Source organism: Lissotriton helveticus, chromosome 5_1 (genome assembly GCF_964261635.1).
Source record: "Lissotriton helveticus chromosome 5_1, aLisHel1.1, whole genome shotgun sequence".
Taxonomy (NCBI): Eukaryota; Metazoa; Chordata; class Amphibia; order Caudata; family Salamandridae; genus Lissotriton; species Lissotriton helveticus.
The window spans coordinates 868777079-868794704 of record NC_136065.1 but is presented as its reverse complement, the minus strand read 5'-3'; the positions used below and the strand labels follow the sequence as shown (position 1 = coordinate 868794704).

General features: G+C 47.6%; 1 protein-coding gene across 2 annotated transcripts in view; it reads left to right on the top strand.

The window, feature by feature from the left end:
• GHITM (growth hormone inducible transmembrane protein) overlaps window positions 1–17626 on the top strand; it is a 296117-nt gene that overhangs the window by 104693 nt on the left and 173798 nt on the right. For both annotated transcript variants that reach the window (XM_078643354.1, XM_078643353.1), the window contains exon 5: window positions 4361–4502. In XM_078643354.1, the coding sequence (XP_078499480.1) occupies window positions 4361–4502 (142 nt within the window). The remainder of the gene's footprint in view (window positions 1–4360; window positions 4503–17626) is intronic.

The window sequence follows — 17626 nt, the reverse complement described above, 5'->3', positions numbered from 1 at the left end:
AGTACATCGCAATAATAGATGGATATCCTCCTGATGCATTTTTTGCTGGTTATGGGCTTGAAAACCATGCAGAGCAGTTGATAATTATGTTGAAGTTCTCTGTATACCCTTGGGGTGCATGAGAGAGTTTTATGTCTAAAGCTATTAATGTACCTCAACTTTGACAGGTTTAAAGTCAAATACCTCTCTCGGGCAAACAGGATGCCTTTCTACCCAAATCTTAACTCAAGTGAATGTACCTGAATCTTCTTAAGTGAGATATTGTCATAGAGATCCTGTGATATCCCATTCCTGTTCCGATTTACTTCTTGTGTATGTCTTGTTTGCTGTTTATAGTTTGGTTCTTGCCACTTATTTTGCTGGCTTTGATTCGTAATGTTCAGATAATGCCCTTACATAATCAGGATTTTTTTTTATATGCTTTATATGAAGCAACTGTTTTGCAATGTCTTTTGTCAGCCCTCTGTATGCTAATTATGTGAATCAATTCATATTTAACATCTATTTATTTACTATTTATTTTTAGTGTTTTCTATAGCGCGAACATGACCCTGTACAGGGTATCGGAGCGCTTTACAGGAGCATTTAAACACCCCGACCCTTACATATTTTGAGCCATTACTGGTTTGCGACATTTACAATTACGTAAGGTATAACCACATATATAGTGTTCAACAGATAGACTACCATTAAGCCTCTAGAACTATACAACACAATAAGACAAACACGAATATACAAGTCCAAAAATTGTACAGTTAGCTGCTTGTGTGAACATTCGAACAGCAGGGCAGCATGACATATACATAATTCAGCTGTAGGGTATTGGAAGAAATGTCCTCATATAAAACAATTTTGCTTCCTTTTTAGGTCGAGGACCTAAAGGCTGCGCTTGCGCAGTCTGGGGTCGGAGATTTAATGTTTCTTAGTAGTGCGGTTTAACCCGCCTCCCTGCCCGTCTCTCCTCCATTGGCTGGCTTCCTAAACGGAGGCCAGCCATTGGAGGAGAGATGCGTCACTCTAATTTAGCCCAGTCTCTTTCAGATTCGGGGGCGTAAGTTTTGCTGTTCTTTAGACAGTGACGTAGTCTGTCACTCAGAACCACAAAACCTCGCCCCGATTCCGAAAAATTCGGAAGCTTGCGGCCGCCATTTTTTCTTCACCCGCAGTGAAGGTGAGCCGTTCCTCGTTGTTCCTCGTTGTGCTTGTGTCCGCCCCCCATGCCCCCTCCTTCCGTCCCCTCTCGTGTTGCTGATTTCTGTGCATCCCGGCTCTCCCGGTGACCCGCAATGTGACCCTCGGCACGAGATGCGGCGCTGGAAGACCCGTGCAGAAGGCGGAGGCAGTCCGAGCCTTGCCCCCTCCTTCCGTCCCCTCTCGTGTTGCTGTTTTCTGTGCATCCTGGCTCTCCCGGTGACCCGCAATGTGACCCTCGGCACGACAACTATGGCGGAGGTAAGGCATAAAGTGCAGGGCAGGGAGGCCGGAGAAACCACCACTACGGCAAACTTAATCAAAACAGCCGTTCCTCGTTGTGCTTGTCCTTGTGTCCGTCTCCCCCTTGCCCCCTCCTTCCGTCCCCTCTCGTGTTGCTGTTTTCTGTGCATCCCGGCTATCGCCAATTAAGATATACATGTAAGGAATTGAGTACATTAACCAGACATATGGTTTAGGTATACATCTCCCAGACCGTAAAATAAAATGGCACAACCATTTCTTTGCACCAACCTTTATATTCACAAGTTTGCCATATTCTGAACAGCCGGCCTGTAAATTGCATCCACGAACGGCAGGAGAAACATACCCGTTTTTATTAAAGGTCCCTCGCGTCTTAGCTACATGACGCGTTTCTGGTCCGCTAGAGTGGCGATTGAAGTAGAGATAGGACGTGGGATCCCATAGTTGTTGTTCTATGCCCGATTGGCAACTGCCATGATGAAATAGAAATAGGATATGGAATCCTATAATTAGCGTTCTATGCACGATTATCAGCTGTCCTATTGAAATAAAAGCAGGATCCTAAAGTCTGTATTTTGTACCCGATTAGCAACCGCCATAGTGGAATATTGATGTATCTTATCCCGGCAGGCAGCAGCTGCCGGTGCAGGGCAGGGAGGCTGGAGAACCCACCACTACGGCAAACTTAATCAAAACAACGTGATTGGGATGCGCCACATCCTCCTCTCTTCTGCCTTTCGCACATGCCCTTACTTCCCTCATCATTTCTCTCCTCTTTTCCCCCTCGCGTATCTTTCTCTCCACGCGCTCTCCTTTCTCCGTTGCACGGCCCTCCCTCCCCCTGTTTATTCTCCCTGCTCCTAGGCCCGCTCCCCCTGGTTCCACCCTGCCCGGCCGCATCTGCCTCTTCTCAGCGCTGTAGATAGTTGGAGATTAAGTGATTTGTCCAGAATCACATATGTTGTGCAGACGCCGAGCTGGTTCCCCAGCTCCATAGTCGCGAGCTCTGGCTGTTGCGCCACACCCTCCTCTCTTCTGCCTTTTGCCTCGCCCTTGCCCTTACGTCCCTCATCATTTCTCTCCTCTTTTCCCCCTCGCGTATCTCTCCCTCTCCACGCGCTCTCCTTTCTCCGTGCACGGCCCTCCCTCCCTATGTTTATTCTCCCTGCTCATAGGCCCGCTCCCCCTGGTTCCCCCCTGCTCGGCCGCATCTGCCTCCAGGGTTGTGCGAGGGGGTCATCAATCTTAGGGCGGACATTTGAGGGGGGGCGCTTTCTGGATCTTGAGCCTGAAATACTCGCTATAAGGTACGGATCATCCAGGATGGAACAGTAATGCGAATCTTAAAATGGGACCGATATTTGATGAGCCCCACAAAGTGGAACTCTCTCACTACCTCACTCTCTATCTCACTACCTCACAACTTCACTATCTCGCTCTAACACACTACCTCACTCTCGCTCTATCTCACTACCTCACTCTCTCTCTTTCTATCTCACTAACTCACTTTCACTCTCTTTCACTACCTCACTCTCTCTCTATCTCACTACATCACAACCTCACTCTCTGGTTCTATCTCACTACCTCAGAACATCCCTCTCCCTCACTACCTCACTCTTTCACTACCTCACTCTTTCACTACCTCACTCTCTCGATCTCACTACCTCACTCTCTATCTACCTCACTCTCTCTCACTACCTCACTCTCTCTCTATTTCACTACCTCACTCTCTCTATCTTACTACCTCACTCTCTTTCTATCTCACTACCTCACTCTCTCTCTCTGCTAATGCAATCGGTCTTGCATATGCAAGCAATTAAGCTATTGCCAATATAAATGACAGTGCCATTTATTTAGGGATACAAAAAAAAATGAGCAATGCCAATAGCTCTACCTATAATATTGCCGAGACCATTGCATTGTAAATGCTTGTTGAATGTTGCGATGGATGGAATTCTCATGTCGGGGGGGGGGGGGGGGATGGGCTTTCCAAATTCTCGTTGCTGCCCCTGAGAATGCTCGGTCATAAGTTCTTTTCTTACGGAAACGTGCCGGTTTCAGTAGTAGATCCGCTTTGCTCCTGGAGGAGCGTGTCCCTCCCGAAAGCGTGAATTTCTGGGCGAGATAGACTGGAGATTTGTTGTGTATTGCTTTATGGGTGAAGCATGCCATCTTGAACTGGATTCGTGCTTCGAAAGGTAGCCAGTTGAGAGCTTTCAAGTGTACTTATGTTTGTTTCCGTTCATGTGAGTTCTCTTATCTGTCTCAAAACCTTTTTATCAAATGTCTAATCACTGCTTATATGTGCTATTTTCATTAAAGAAAATTCAAATGACAAATTGAAATTAAGCAGATATCCGTGATCAGTGGGGTAGTCTGGAAATCTCCTTGCTGGCAATTGTTTGTTGTGCTCGACTAGTTTAAGAGTCCTCAATATTTTTGCATTAATTTAGTGCCTCCATTAATTATTTTCTACCACACGTAATGTTAATTTCCACCCTGTCTGACATGTTGGTTTGATCACAAAATAGCAAACATATCACCTGAAGGATGTAAGTGTACTATATTGGGCCTCTAATCCCTCCATTTTTCCGACCTTTGATAGGTCGAGTCCTTATCTCATTACCCCTATGCAGAGATGCCGTATCGACGACTTGTAGATAGGTGGTGTATGTGGTGTAAGACAATGGTAATGTTGAGTTCTAGCTTATTTAATTGAGAATGCCGTTTAATATACTTGTTTCTCTCAATTGGTCCTAATCTCACTAGTTATATTTGCATGGTCAGTTAAAGAGATTGTTTTAGATGGTGAACGCTTGCAAGTTTCAATCGGTGGTGCAACATTGGCGAACTAATTGGTTTATTAATACATATTATTCTGATTTACAAAATATTCTTTTCACAGGATATGGCCTCAGTATGTAAAAGACAGGATCCAGTCCACTTACATGTATTTCGCAGGCAGTGTCGGCCTGACGGCGCTGTCTGCAGTTGCAGTCAGTAGATCTCCAGCACTCATGAGCCTTATGATGAGGGGCTCCTGGTTGGTAAGAGCACTGTTAGTGTATAATGTTTTTGAAATGTGTACGGAAATCTGTTTTCAGATTACACAGCGGTGCAAGGCATGTGCCCTATTGATTTTGCAAACATTAGAATTGGGCTCATCTCTCCATTTTTTTTATTTTCTCTGTCCCTTAGGTAGTATCTTTGAACCTCATTGATCCTCCGTTTTCTTAATTGGAACTTACATTTGCTGGACTTCTGGGCTTACACGTTGTTCTGCATGTTCTTGAGGGTAAATGAGAATAAATAAACCTGACCATGTGAAAATGCACTTTACGAAAATAAGTGCCACTCTTGTTGCACAGCCTACTGTTTACGAATGAGCGTTACTCAGCTCTCCATGTGAGTTGTATACAGTTCGAGGCATGTGGGCTGCTAAATTCATATCTTAGCATTAGATCGCCGCCTAGTGTTGGGTCCGGATGATCGCACATTGTTGTCCTGGAAGAGTCTTCGAAGTATCCTGAGATAGGTGGCTCCTCCCCTGGACTACAGTGCGCATGGGCATCGGCTCCATCCCCAGATTGTTTTTTTCCGCCATTGGGTTCGGATGTGGTCCCGACTTCTCTTTGTCGGAACCGAGAAAAACTAACTTTTTCAGGCCAAAAGGCCTTGTATTTTCTAGCGTCGGTATTGTTCGCGCACGGTCTCGGGTTCTTCCAACTCTTGAAGTCGGATTCAACGGAGTCTACACTCTTCGAACATCGAGGCCTTCTCATCGCGACACGACTACAACTTTACAGCATGGAGCGGAGTCCGTTTAAGTACTGTCCGCTCTGTGGGTCCAAGTACCCACATATAGACCTCCACCCGGTCTGTAACAAATGCCTTTCACCGGACCATGACGACGGCAAGTGTAAGGCTTGCGCTCAATTCAGGTCGAAAAAGACTCTCAAGCTTCGGCGCGCGGTGCGCCTGGAGGCCAGACAAGCGGCCCCCGATCCAGAAAACATCTTCGGCGACCAGGAAGAAGATGAACAGGGTCCTCTTCTCCAAATCTCCCCACCCGAAACGGAGGTCGAGGCGGATCCGGAGGACGACGACGGAGTCGCGGGTCAAGACCTTCAATACGTCGACGAGGTAGGGGACGTCGAAGAGATTTATGGGGCCGCGGCAGATAGCTCTGGAGACGAGCTATGCCCCGAAGGTTTCGAAGATCAAGATCGGGTCACGGGATCGCCAAGTGGCCTTACCCAAGACCCAGTGCCGCAAGCCACGGCCCCGCCATCAGGCCCGGCCACGGACGTACTTGCTGGGCAAGCCGGATCGAAACCGAAACCTGCGGTGTCGACGACACCTAAAATGGCCGACCCGAAAACGAAACCGAAACTTATGGACTCGAGCGTCCCTAAAATGGCGGCCGGCCCACAAAAACATACTGCACCCGCTGCCGCATCGGCTCCGTCGGGCTCCGGTCCGCAGAAGCCGAAGAAGTCGATCGATTCCGCTGGAACGAAATCGGCGCAGGAGGAGGGATCCTCTAAAAAGGGTGGTCGGCACGGATCAACCGCTGCGACACCGTCTAAGCACGCCAAGGCCAGCAGCGTAGTGGATACGGAACCGGCTCAAGCGCACGGATCAACTGCTGGCACGTCTGCGCATCGGTCCAAGGACTCTGGGTCGGCGTCAACGGCATCGGCGCCCAAACCTCAGAAGGGCCACCATCACGTCGGATCCGAGGGGAAGGTCAAGACGTCCTCGTCAGCGCCAAAAGCCACTGTGGATGAAGCGTCTCCCATCGCCGCTTCGCTGCAGAGAATCAGGGAAAAGGCCGCTGCTGCGTCGGCTCCGTTGCCGTCGCCTCAGACGCCGAAGGATGCTCCGGCCAAGCCTAAAAGCAAGCTTCTCTTCCTTCTGCCGCCGAAAGAGGCTCCGAAGGCTTTTTCTACAAAATCGACGCCAAAGAAGGCGGATTCTTCTACGGCAGGGGTACCTTCAAGTCGAGAACTCGAATCCGAGGACGATTCTGAGCACTTCATCGACGCCAACACGGGCAAATTGACAATATACAAAAGAAGGATCACATCAGAGCCTCTAGACTCCTATGTTATCCCACTAAAGAAGAAAAAAGTTCCTCTGGACGCTTCTACCCTCATAGAGCCTATCCAGCCTCCTCCAAGAAGAAGCCCTACTCCCTCACCAGACCATTCTGATGGTGAGGGTTACAATGAGGAGGACCAATACACCTTCCCAGTAAATGAACCAGATGCACACACAGATGCATATGATGACATTGGTGACCAAGGCACCCAAGGTGTGGGGCAAGACCCACAGCTTTTCAGTGCACGTGCATCCCCAACAGAGGATTCTGCAGGTTTTCATGCACTAATTGAGAGGGCAGCTGCTAATCATGATGTGGACATGCATGCTGACCCGGTTGAAGAAGACTTTCTCTTTGACACGTTTTCAGTCTCTGAGAGGACTGTAAAGACACTGCCTATGCTCAAGGGAGTCCTCAAACATGCTGCGGACATCTTTAAGGAACCCACTAGGGCGAGAGTGGTCAATCCACGTATTGAGAAAAAGTACAGACCAGCACCTGCAGACCCTGCATACATTCGGGGACAGTTGCCGCTAGACTCCCTGGTGGTCGCCAATGCCCGCAAACGGGCCAACTCCCAAACAACGGGTGAAGCTCCTCCCCCGGATAAGGAGTCCAAAGTGCTAGAGGCAGGGGGCAAAAGAGTAGCTGCACAAGCTGCCAACTTTTGGCGTATTTCTAATACACAAGCACTCTTAGCACGTTACGATAGGGCGCATTATGACACCCTAGAACAGATTGTACAACACCTGCCTCCAAAGTTTCAAGAGGGCACAAAACTGCTTATAGAGGAAGGAAAGTTGATCTCCAACGCAGCCATCAAGTGTGCACTTGACGCCGCAGACACAGCAGCTAGGGCGATCAACACTAGCGTCATGCTGAGACGACAGGCTTGGCTCCGCATATCTGGGTTTAAACCTGATATTCAGACAACCATCCTTAATCAGCCAGTCAATCCTGATCGACTGTTTGGTCCAGATGTTGACACCACCCTCGAAAAGATAAAAAAGGACACAAACTGCTAAGTCCATGGGGGCCCTACAGTCACAACAGTTTCGTGGCAACAATTTTCGTCGCTCAGGTGCACGTGGAGTCACCAGAGGACAAATGGGTCAACAATCTCAATTCCCAAAAGGTGGAGCACAATCCTCGTTCACAAAACAGAACAAGGGAGGTTACAGAAATAACAGCAACAGAGGTCGCGGCAGAGGAAACAGCTCCCGCTCCTCTACCCCAAGCAAACAGTGACTCTCTGTCACTGCCCCCCGACCACTTAACACCTGTCGGGGGGAGACTGCAGCAGTTCCTGCCCGTCTGGAGAAACATCACCACAGACAGGTGGGTGCTACAACTTGTCCAGTACGGTTATTGTCTAGAGTTAAAGTCCACTCCACCCAACAATCCACCAAGGCAACGGCCTATGTCCGCAGAGCATTTGCACTTATTGCAGCAGGAAGTAGTGGCGATGCTGCAAAAAGGCGCAATAGAGCTCGTGCCAGTGGGAGAGGAAGGAACAGGGGTATATTCCCTGTACTTCCTTATTCCAAAGAAGGACCGATCTCTCAGGCCCATTCTAGATCTACGTCCCCTCAACCTGTACATACTGTCGGAACATTTCCATATGCTTACACTGCAACAGATTCTCCCCTTGTTAAACCAAGGGGACTTCTTGGCAACCTTAGATCTCAAGGATGCTTATTTCCACATTCCACTACACCCGTCCCACAGGAAATACCTCAGGTTCACTATCCAAGGCAAGCATTACCAGTTCAAGGTCCTACCCTTCGGAGTCACCACAGCCCCGAGGGTGTTTACCAAGTGTCTGGCGACAGTAGCAGCGCACCTCAGGAGGCAGAACATCCATGTCTACCCCTACCTGGACGACTGGCTCGTTCAGGCCAAGTCGGAACTACAGTGCGCCGCGGATATGTCGACTACCATTCACCTCCTTCACAATCTAGGTTTCTCGTTGAACTACCCAAAGTCGCATCTTCAGCCGGCACATGTCCGGCAGTTTCTAGGTGCGACGATCAATACCCTGACGGCCATGGCTCAACCAAACCAAGTCAGGATAGACAGCATGCAGTCTCTAATCCAGAAGTTCAGACCACAACACTCGCTTCCAGCCAGAGTGTTCATGCAGTTGATAGGCATGATGGCCTCCTGTATCTTCATAGTCCCTCACGCACGGTTACATATGCGCCCGCTCCAGGAGTGCTTAGCAAATCAGTGGACACAGGCTCAGGGAAATTTAACAGACCTAGTGTTGGTTACCAGTCGGGCATACGACTCTCTGCATTGGTGGACTCCACACAACCTTTGCAAGGGCCGACTGTTCCAGGAGCCAGTGCCACAGATTATCCTGACGACGGACGCATCTCTCCAGGGTTGGGGAGCTCATCTGCTCACTTACACAGTGCAGGGACTATGGACGACGCAGCAACAGAAGATGCACATCAACTATCTGGAACTGATGGCAATCTTCATGGCAATCAAGTCCTTCATTGTACATCTGTGCAACAAGGTAGTGTTAGTCCGGACGGACAACATGACCGCGATGTACTACATTCAAAAGCAGGGAGGCACCCACTCGCCACAGCTGTCTCATCTGGCTCAGAGCATGTGGAAGTGGGCCATTCAAAGGAACATTTTCCTCATGGCAGAACACCTCCCGGGCAAGGACAATCAGATGGCGGATCTGCTCAGCAGATACAGCCATCAAATGCACGAGTGGGAGTTACACCCATCTGTACTCCACCCGTACTTCCAGCAGTGGGGTCATCCGGAGATAGACCTGTTTGCAACAAAAGAAAACGCAAAATGCCAATACTTTGCCGCCAGGTTCCCTCACCCACAGTCGCAGGGGAATGCGATATGGATGAACTGGTCAGGCAAATTTGCGTACGCTTTTCCGCCAGCCCCTCTGATACCGCTGGTGGCAAGAAAGCTAAGGCAGCACGCGATGACTCTCATCCTGGTTGCTCCAACGTGGGCGCGCCAAGCATGGTACACCACGTTCCTCGAACTCTCAGTGGTGCCGCATCAAAGACTGCGCCTCACGCCCAGACTTTTGACGCAGAACCATGGAGAAATTCAGCATCCAGATCCGCAACAGCTCAACCTGGCGATCTGGCTCCTGAAGTCCTAGAGTTCGGATACCTTAACCTGCCTCCAGAATGCATGAACATCATCAAGGAGGCAAGAAAGCCAACTACCAGAGCATGCTATGCTGCAAAATGGAAGCGTTTTGTCATTTACTGTACTGCTAATGACATCAACCCGCTAGACGCATCTATCCCTAACATCATTTGTTATCTGTTGCATCTTTACAAGTGCAATCTAGCGTACACTTCCATTCGGATACATCTATCCGCCATAGCGGCTTATCTTCAAAACAGGCAGCATCTCTCTGTCTTCAGAGAGCCTGCCATTAAAGCTTTCCTTGAAGGTCTGAAACGAGTCATTCCCCCAAGAACACCACCAGCTCCGGTGTGGAACCTCAATGTGGTCCTCACCAGACTGATGGGACCACCTTTTGAGCCACTGCACTCGTGTGAACTCCAGTTCCTAACGTGGAAAGTAGCTTTCCTAATAGCTATTACGTCACTGAGGCGTGTTAGTGAGCTACAAGCGCTCACAATCCAAGAGCCTTTCATTCAGATTCATCCAAATAGGGTAGTGCTACGCACTAACCCCAAATTCCTTCCGAAGGTGGTGTCACAGTTTCATCTCAACCAAACTATTGACTTGCCGGCATTCTTCCAAAACCCACAAACGGTAGCGGAAAGAATGCTCCATACATTAGATGTACGGAGGGCGTTGATGTACTACATAGACAGGACACAACCCTTTAGAAAGACAAAACAACTTTTTGTTGCCTTCGCACCACAACACAAAGGCAACCCCATTTCAAAAGCAGGAATAGCCAGGTGGATTGTTAAGTGCATCCAAATATGTTATCAAAAGGCCAAGCGCACTCTAACCATACCCCCAAGGGCGCACTCCACACGCAAATTGGGGGCATCCATGGCTTTCCTAGGGAACATTCCTTTAGAGGACATTTGCAGAGCAGCCACGTGGTTTACACCACATACCTTTACCAAACACTACTGTGTTGATGTACATTCCAAGCAGCAAGCTGCTGTAGGACAGGCTGTTCTCAAGACACTCTTTCAGGTTTCTGCAGCTGGCACGGGCAACCGCCGCTGATGGAGGGACTGCTATGTATTCTATGCTAAGATATGAATTTAGCAGCCCACATGCCTCGAACTGAATATGCTACTTACCAGTATGCATCTGTTCTTGGCATGTAGGGCTGCTAACATTCATATCGCCCACCCTCCTCCCCGGTGCCTGTCGCAGCTGCAGATATACTATTGTATTCAATCATTAGCATGGACATCCTTTACACTTTTCACTCCATCTTCTGCCACAATGGCGAAAAACAATCTGGGGATGGAGCCGATGCCCATGCGCACTGTAGTCCAGGGGAGGAGCCACCTATCTCAGGATACTTCGAAGACTCTTCCAGGACAACAATGTGCGATCATCCGGACCCAACACTAGGCGGCGATCTAATGCTAAGATATGAATGTTAGCAGCCCTACATGCCAAGAACAGATGCATACTGGTAAGTAGCATATTCATTCTTCTACTCCAGATAACTTATTTCAGCTTTATTTCTTAGTTTCTCTCTCCGTTTGCAATTTCATTACATGATAATGTTTAAAAAGTGTTGGCCCAATGCCTTTCAAGGGACTTACCTACTTTAAGAGGGCAAGTAGTACCCAGTTGCTTACAACCATCGTTCTGCAGATGCCAGAGGACGGCGATCTCCAGGGACTTCTCTTGCTTATAAATCATAGAAATCTGAAAGCAGTCTCTTTTTAGGTATTTTATGTGTTGATTGAGTTATTTGCCCGAAGGTCCGTGCTCTAGTGCCAGGATTGCTTAAAAAAAAGCTTAATTTTTCAATTAAAATGAATTTAAAAAAAGGTAAAAAGCTGTGTGTGTCATGGATACGTCTAAGAAGGAAGGTCTTCTACTACCCGTTAACGATTGAGCATAACATCAGTACGGAGGTGGATGCCCATGTTGTTCATATTTAAAAAGGTTTTCGGTTATCAGTTTCCACCTCATAGAGGATGTGGGTACAGAAAAGCCACAATTATACCTCTGAGAAGTGTATTTAAACTGATTTGTATAGAATAAAACAAGTTTGAATGGAGATAATATATCTTAAAAGATTTCCACATACAATATATAACATATAATAAAAAGAACAGCAAAAGATAACAATAATAAAACCAAAGTTGAGAGTAAATAAAAACCCTTATACTTCATAAAAAACAGGTCAACCCTAAGGTAAAAGAACCTGCCACACAATAAGAAGTCATACATTTGTTCTAGTAAAGGGTACTTTTAAAAAAGGAAGAAACTGCAAAAGACATATTGTGATCGGTTAGCAGCAGCCGATAAAGAAAAGCCGGCCTGTACTGATGAATGCCAATAGACTTTAAAATAGGTAAAAGATACCTACGGAGCAGGGATTTAGACTACCTGCAAAATATAACCAAATGCTCCAGTATCTGAAGTGAGCATCCTTCACAGGGACACGCTATAATCGACTTAGAGGACGAAAGCAATTAAATGGACGAATAGTGCCCAAAGGAACTTAATGAGGAGCGATCTCTCCCAAGGGTGCCTTAAAGATCAGTAAGGTTCAGGCCAGCATTTTTTTCAGAAGCAAAAGGGATCTAGAGGCTGTTTTTTCCAGAGCCTTATTCTCTCTGTTATCCTTGGCATGGCTAAGCAACAGTTCCCTAATTAACCTCCTGTCACCTTTTTTTAACAACTGGGGGCTAGAAAACAATTCTGGGCAACCCAAGGACGAAGCAATAGCCCTAATATAGTTCAGCCACTGGATCTGGTGGCCAGATGTACACCAAAGGCAATCTTCAATCACATCCTGGTTAAAAGCAGTATGCCTTCAGACTACAGAGCAATTCACAGAATCAACTGAGCAAGTTTCGCATGATCTTCCACATAATCAAGACTCTTGAACAAAGAGAGTAGAACTATTAGGGCCCAAATCTAGCAATTTCCAGCAAAGTCCGTTCTCTTTTTTTGCCCCCAAATAGCTCCCTATACAACACACTCAGACATTTCAGTCTATAGACTTTCAGCAATGGTAGGATAGGTTTACCATCCACTGTAAGAGCAAACCTAAAGCGAGCTCCACACTCTTGACTAAATCGTGTACAGCATTAGGCAGGGCATCCAGTTATTCTATTGGTGGAAGGTAACCGCAAATATGGTAAGTCAGCCACCCTAGAGATCACCTTCCCTTTGGTAATGGGTCTGGTTTTCAAGGACTGCTTACCACATGCCACATAGTGTGTTTTTGAAATGTTAGTATTTCAATTCTATATAGCCCATGAACTTGACAAAAAGATCAAAGTCCCGTAAGACATTTAGCCGTGCAAGACAGTAATACTACGTCGTCAGCGTATAACAGGGAGGGTACAAGTACAGATTTCATTTTGGGTAGGTCTCTACCATTTGCTGTTAAGAAGGAAAGCTGATAGAGACATCTAGCCACATACTCCTTAACTTAGAATTTCCCCAGGCATCAGACTGGATCCAGAAAACTTTTTCCCCAGCAGTACCTCTGTGCGAGGGGGGTGGTGTCGCCCGGCTCAGTCCTGATGTCGTCCACGGAAGTGATGCCAATGGAGCCATATAAGACCCCCCTACCGGCATGCTGACGTCAGTTTTATTCTTTTTGATGTCCCAACGCAGATCTGGAGTAGCGGTTACCTCTGGACTTTTTTTGTTTTTAGGCTTTCTCAACACCTTTTGGCGTCCGGGAACAGTTTATGATGCCTTCTGGCTTCAAAGCATGTGAATCCTGTATGCGGCAGATGTCTGTGACAGATCCACACATGATCTGTATGTGGTGCTTGGGAGACCACCATAACTCAGAGGAGTGCGACGCCTGCCGCGGGCTGAAGCCGAAGTCCCTGCGGGAACAGCGCAGGATTTTGCTGTCTGCCCGGATGTCCCGTTCGGAGTCCTCCCTCCGCCGTTCTCCTTTTTGCGCGGGGGTCTGTTCGGGACAGGGCGTGGAGTCGTTCCCACGGACGTCTATCTCCTGCCGCAGGTAAGCACAATAAAAAGAAGTCACGGAGATCGCTGACCTCACTTGACGGAGGGGCACGCTGCTCCCGGTCTCCACCAGACACGGGCCCTCAGGAGTCGGCCCCCGCTTACCCACCATTTCCTGGAGCTGGGGCGACTCGGCCCAGATGGAGGCCTATTTTCGGGCTTTGCTAGCCATTTTTGGGTCACCCCCTCTCCCTGGTGCGCCTTCAGCCCCATAGAGAGGGTAGGGGCTCAGATCGAGGTTTTGCCGGCGGGTTCGCCCTTGGCGCCGGTCAGGCACCCTGACTCCGGTGTCGCTGTGACATCGGGACACAGCCCGGAGGGTCATCCTTCTCGCTCATCCAAGCCTTCCATGTCAATTCCGCACATCCCTGTGAGGCTCCCGATGCCGGCTGAGGCTGCGGCGCAGTCCTCGACTCAGAGTCGACTCCGGTCCCCTCCGCAAGTTCCCACCTCAGTTGATGTCGTATCGACGCCGGACAGACGAGGCTCCTTCGGAGTTCATTGACGTCGAGACGACGCCGGTGCCATCCTCGGCCCTTTATCGGTTTGTGGAGGCTGAATCTCAGGAGGCCCATGTGGGTTTGCCACCTGCTGTGTTGTTTCGCTGTCCTTCTGGGCGAGACCCCATGCACAGGCAGGGCATTGGATGTACTCAGGCTGTAGAGCCCCCACATTTTGGTGGCAGGAGTAGCCTCGTTTTGTCCCCATGGATGACCTGTTGTCGCCACTTCGAATGGCCATGGTGGCTAGTGCGGCTTTTGCAAGGGCGGTTCGCAGGGCTACGGACATTTTACAAGTGCAGCCACCCTCAGTCTCTCTGCCCTCTGATCCCTAGCTGGATTTCCTCCACCAGGGCACCATAGAAGTAGAGCCATTGTTGCCTTTTGGTGAGTCTTTGTATGACACTCTTCTGGGGACTTGGGTGAGGCTCTCTTCCGGGGACCCGGTGGATCGTGCTATTGCACATCGACATCGCCCCGCTCCAGAACACCCTGTCTGTTTGTTTCTCCACCCTAGGGCTCAAGGGCTGGTGATTCAGGCGGCTTTGGTCTTGCTGCCTTCTGCCCCTCCTCCGTTACTCCCTCCCACTTGGGAATCTCGATGGTTGGAGTCGTGTGCCCGCCATGTCTTTGCGTCCACCAGTGCAGGTCTTAGATCACTGGACACGTCTGGCGTGTTTGCACGGGCTACTTCTGCCCTTTGGACTCGGTCGAGCGCCTCCTTCCCGCTCTTCCAGAGGATCCTCGGACTGACCTGGAACAGTTAATTTGTGATGGCTGGGAAATGGCACAATTTTCTTTGTCTGCCATGGCCTGGTTAGTTGCTCGATGCCACCATGCCTGGCTGCGCAATGGCTTGTTTCCCTGCTAACGCCCAGGACTGTCTTAGGGATTTGCCCTTTGATGGGGTCACCCTGTTCGACAGACATGCTGACTTCGCGGTTCAACATCTCCTGTCTGGGTTTCCATGAGTTCCATGGTTTATAGTCCTTATTGTAGACACTTGCTTTTAGTTGCAGTATTGTCACTGCTTTATCTGGTGCTCAGTCTCTGGGTTCAAGATGTTATTACACGTATAGAGTGGATGGCTTTTCGCCACCTTGTCCTTCTTTTGTTACAGCTGGCCAGCTGTTTCTGCATTTCTTTTTAGTCCTCTGTCTAAGAGCTTGGCTCAAGAGGTGTCCCATGTTTTTATGGGGATGTGCCATATCCTATGTGGGGTACTTGTTGGCTATTGTAGAGCTGCTCTGGCACCGGAGTTTTTACGGGTCCTGCGGAGTCTTCTAAGATAATTCTCTTTTGTCCACATTCTTCCTGCTGTTGTGGGAAATCCCCTCTAGTGAGAACCACAGGTTTGGTGTGGTTCTCTGCCGGGGGTTATGTGTTGTAGTCTACGGTTGGTCCGTAGCTCTTTCCTGTCTCTGAGGAGAGACACTATGTTTGTACACACAGGATATGTTCGCTGTTGAAGGGTGCCGGCGGTGTACCTTCTGCCCCTGTCTTGGCTGCTTTAACGAGTTGAACCACAACACAGCCTACTGAAGGCAGATGAAGACAGTGCATGAACTTTGAATGATCTCTCGACCTTACTCTAAGGTAGTAATAATAATGAGCACCGTTATGAACTACAAGTCCCAGCAATCTTTGATGGACGGTGCACTAAGCACACGCCCTCTTGGGGGCTTGGCTGAATAAAAAGTCATTAATTGATAACGGTGCACCTCAGTGTTTCTTTCAGCAGCCCATGAGGAAGGGGATGTTTCCCTGAAACGCGTCGGGCAATTATTTGTTTGTGGAGTGGAAAGGCACGTTACATTGGAAGCCTGGAAGGCGGAGGACTCTCAGATGCTAAGGGTACTTTGTGTGTATATATATATATATATTTCACTGAAAAAACCATAGGTTATAGACCATATAGTTAGGAATTAGCATTTAAAAAACCTTATTTTACTCACACAAAACCATTGAAATTCCATATATAGTTAGTTGCACTAACTATATATCGCGCACCCGCAATCCACTGCTGATCATGTCACATATTACATCATTCATGACATGGTCAGTGACATCACTGATGACATCACTGATGACATCTCAAATGACATCACTGATGACATCACTGATGACATCTCAAATGACATCACTGATGACTACATCCAGTGACTGTACAATTCTGTAAAGTTAAAATATGTCTTACATATTGAAGAATGAGTGGATGTATAAGTGTCTTGATGAAGGATTTAGTAGGGGCATGGCTGACTGTATGAGTGACTGATTAAATGTGTCTCACTGAGTGCATGGGTTAGTGACTAAACTGTCTTAATTTGTGCATCATTATGTCTGTTGTTCTGTAAACTGCTGCATGTGTTGATCATTAGCTATATGATTAACTGTATGGGTTATTGATTGGTTGCCCAAGCATTTGTATGGGAGACTGAGTGTGTGTGTGGGTGGCTGGGAGGTGTATGACTCTCTGCATAGATGTGTGAGCAGTTGATTGACTAGATGTATGGGTTCAAAAGTGCATGTGGAAACAGCTGTATGGGCGGTTGACTGTGTGCATGAGTGTATTGGTGAGTGAATGGATATCTCAGTGCTACATGTCAAAGTAAGTACATATGTAAAACACAGTACATGTGAGAGTTGACATATATAAATAACTGTGCATAAGAGCCAGTGAATGTGTGAGTGGCTGTATGGATCATTGTGAACTTGTATCCAGGATTGTATAAGTGAGTAAATATGTTTTAGTATATGTTTGAATAAGTAAGGTGTGTATAACTGTATAGTTGAGGAAATGGAGGTGTGATTGATTCTTTGCATGACTGACTAAGTGTCTGAGTAACTCCATGGATGAGTGACAGTCTATGAGTGTCTGTTTACACTGAGTGTATCTAAGGTTATATTAGAGTCTGAAGAGGTTCATCGTATTATCACATGAATGATGTCATCAGTGATGTGATCAGTAATGTCAATTGAGATGTCATCAGTGATGTCATCAGTGATGTCATTTGAGATGTCATCAGTGATGTCATCAGTGATGTCATTTGAGATGTCATCAGTGATGTCATCAGTGATGTCATTTGAGATGTCATCAGTGATGTCATCAGTGATGTCACTGACCATGTCATGAATGATGTAATATGTGACATGATCAGCAGTGGATTGCGGGTGCGCGATATATAGTTAGTGCAACTAACTATATATGGAATTTCAATGGTTTTGTGTGAGTAAAATAAGGTTTTTTAAATGCTAATTCCTAACTATATATGGTCTATAACCTATGGTTTTTTCAGTGAATTTTCAAGGTTTTGTAAATGCTAATTCCTAACTATATATGGTCTATAACCTATGGTTTTTTCAATGAATTTCATTGGTTTTTTAAAAGCTAATATCTATA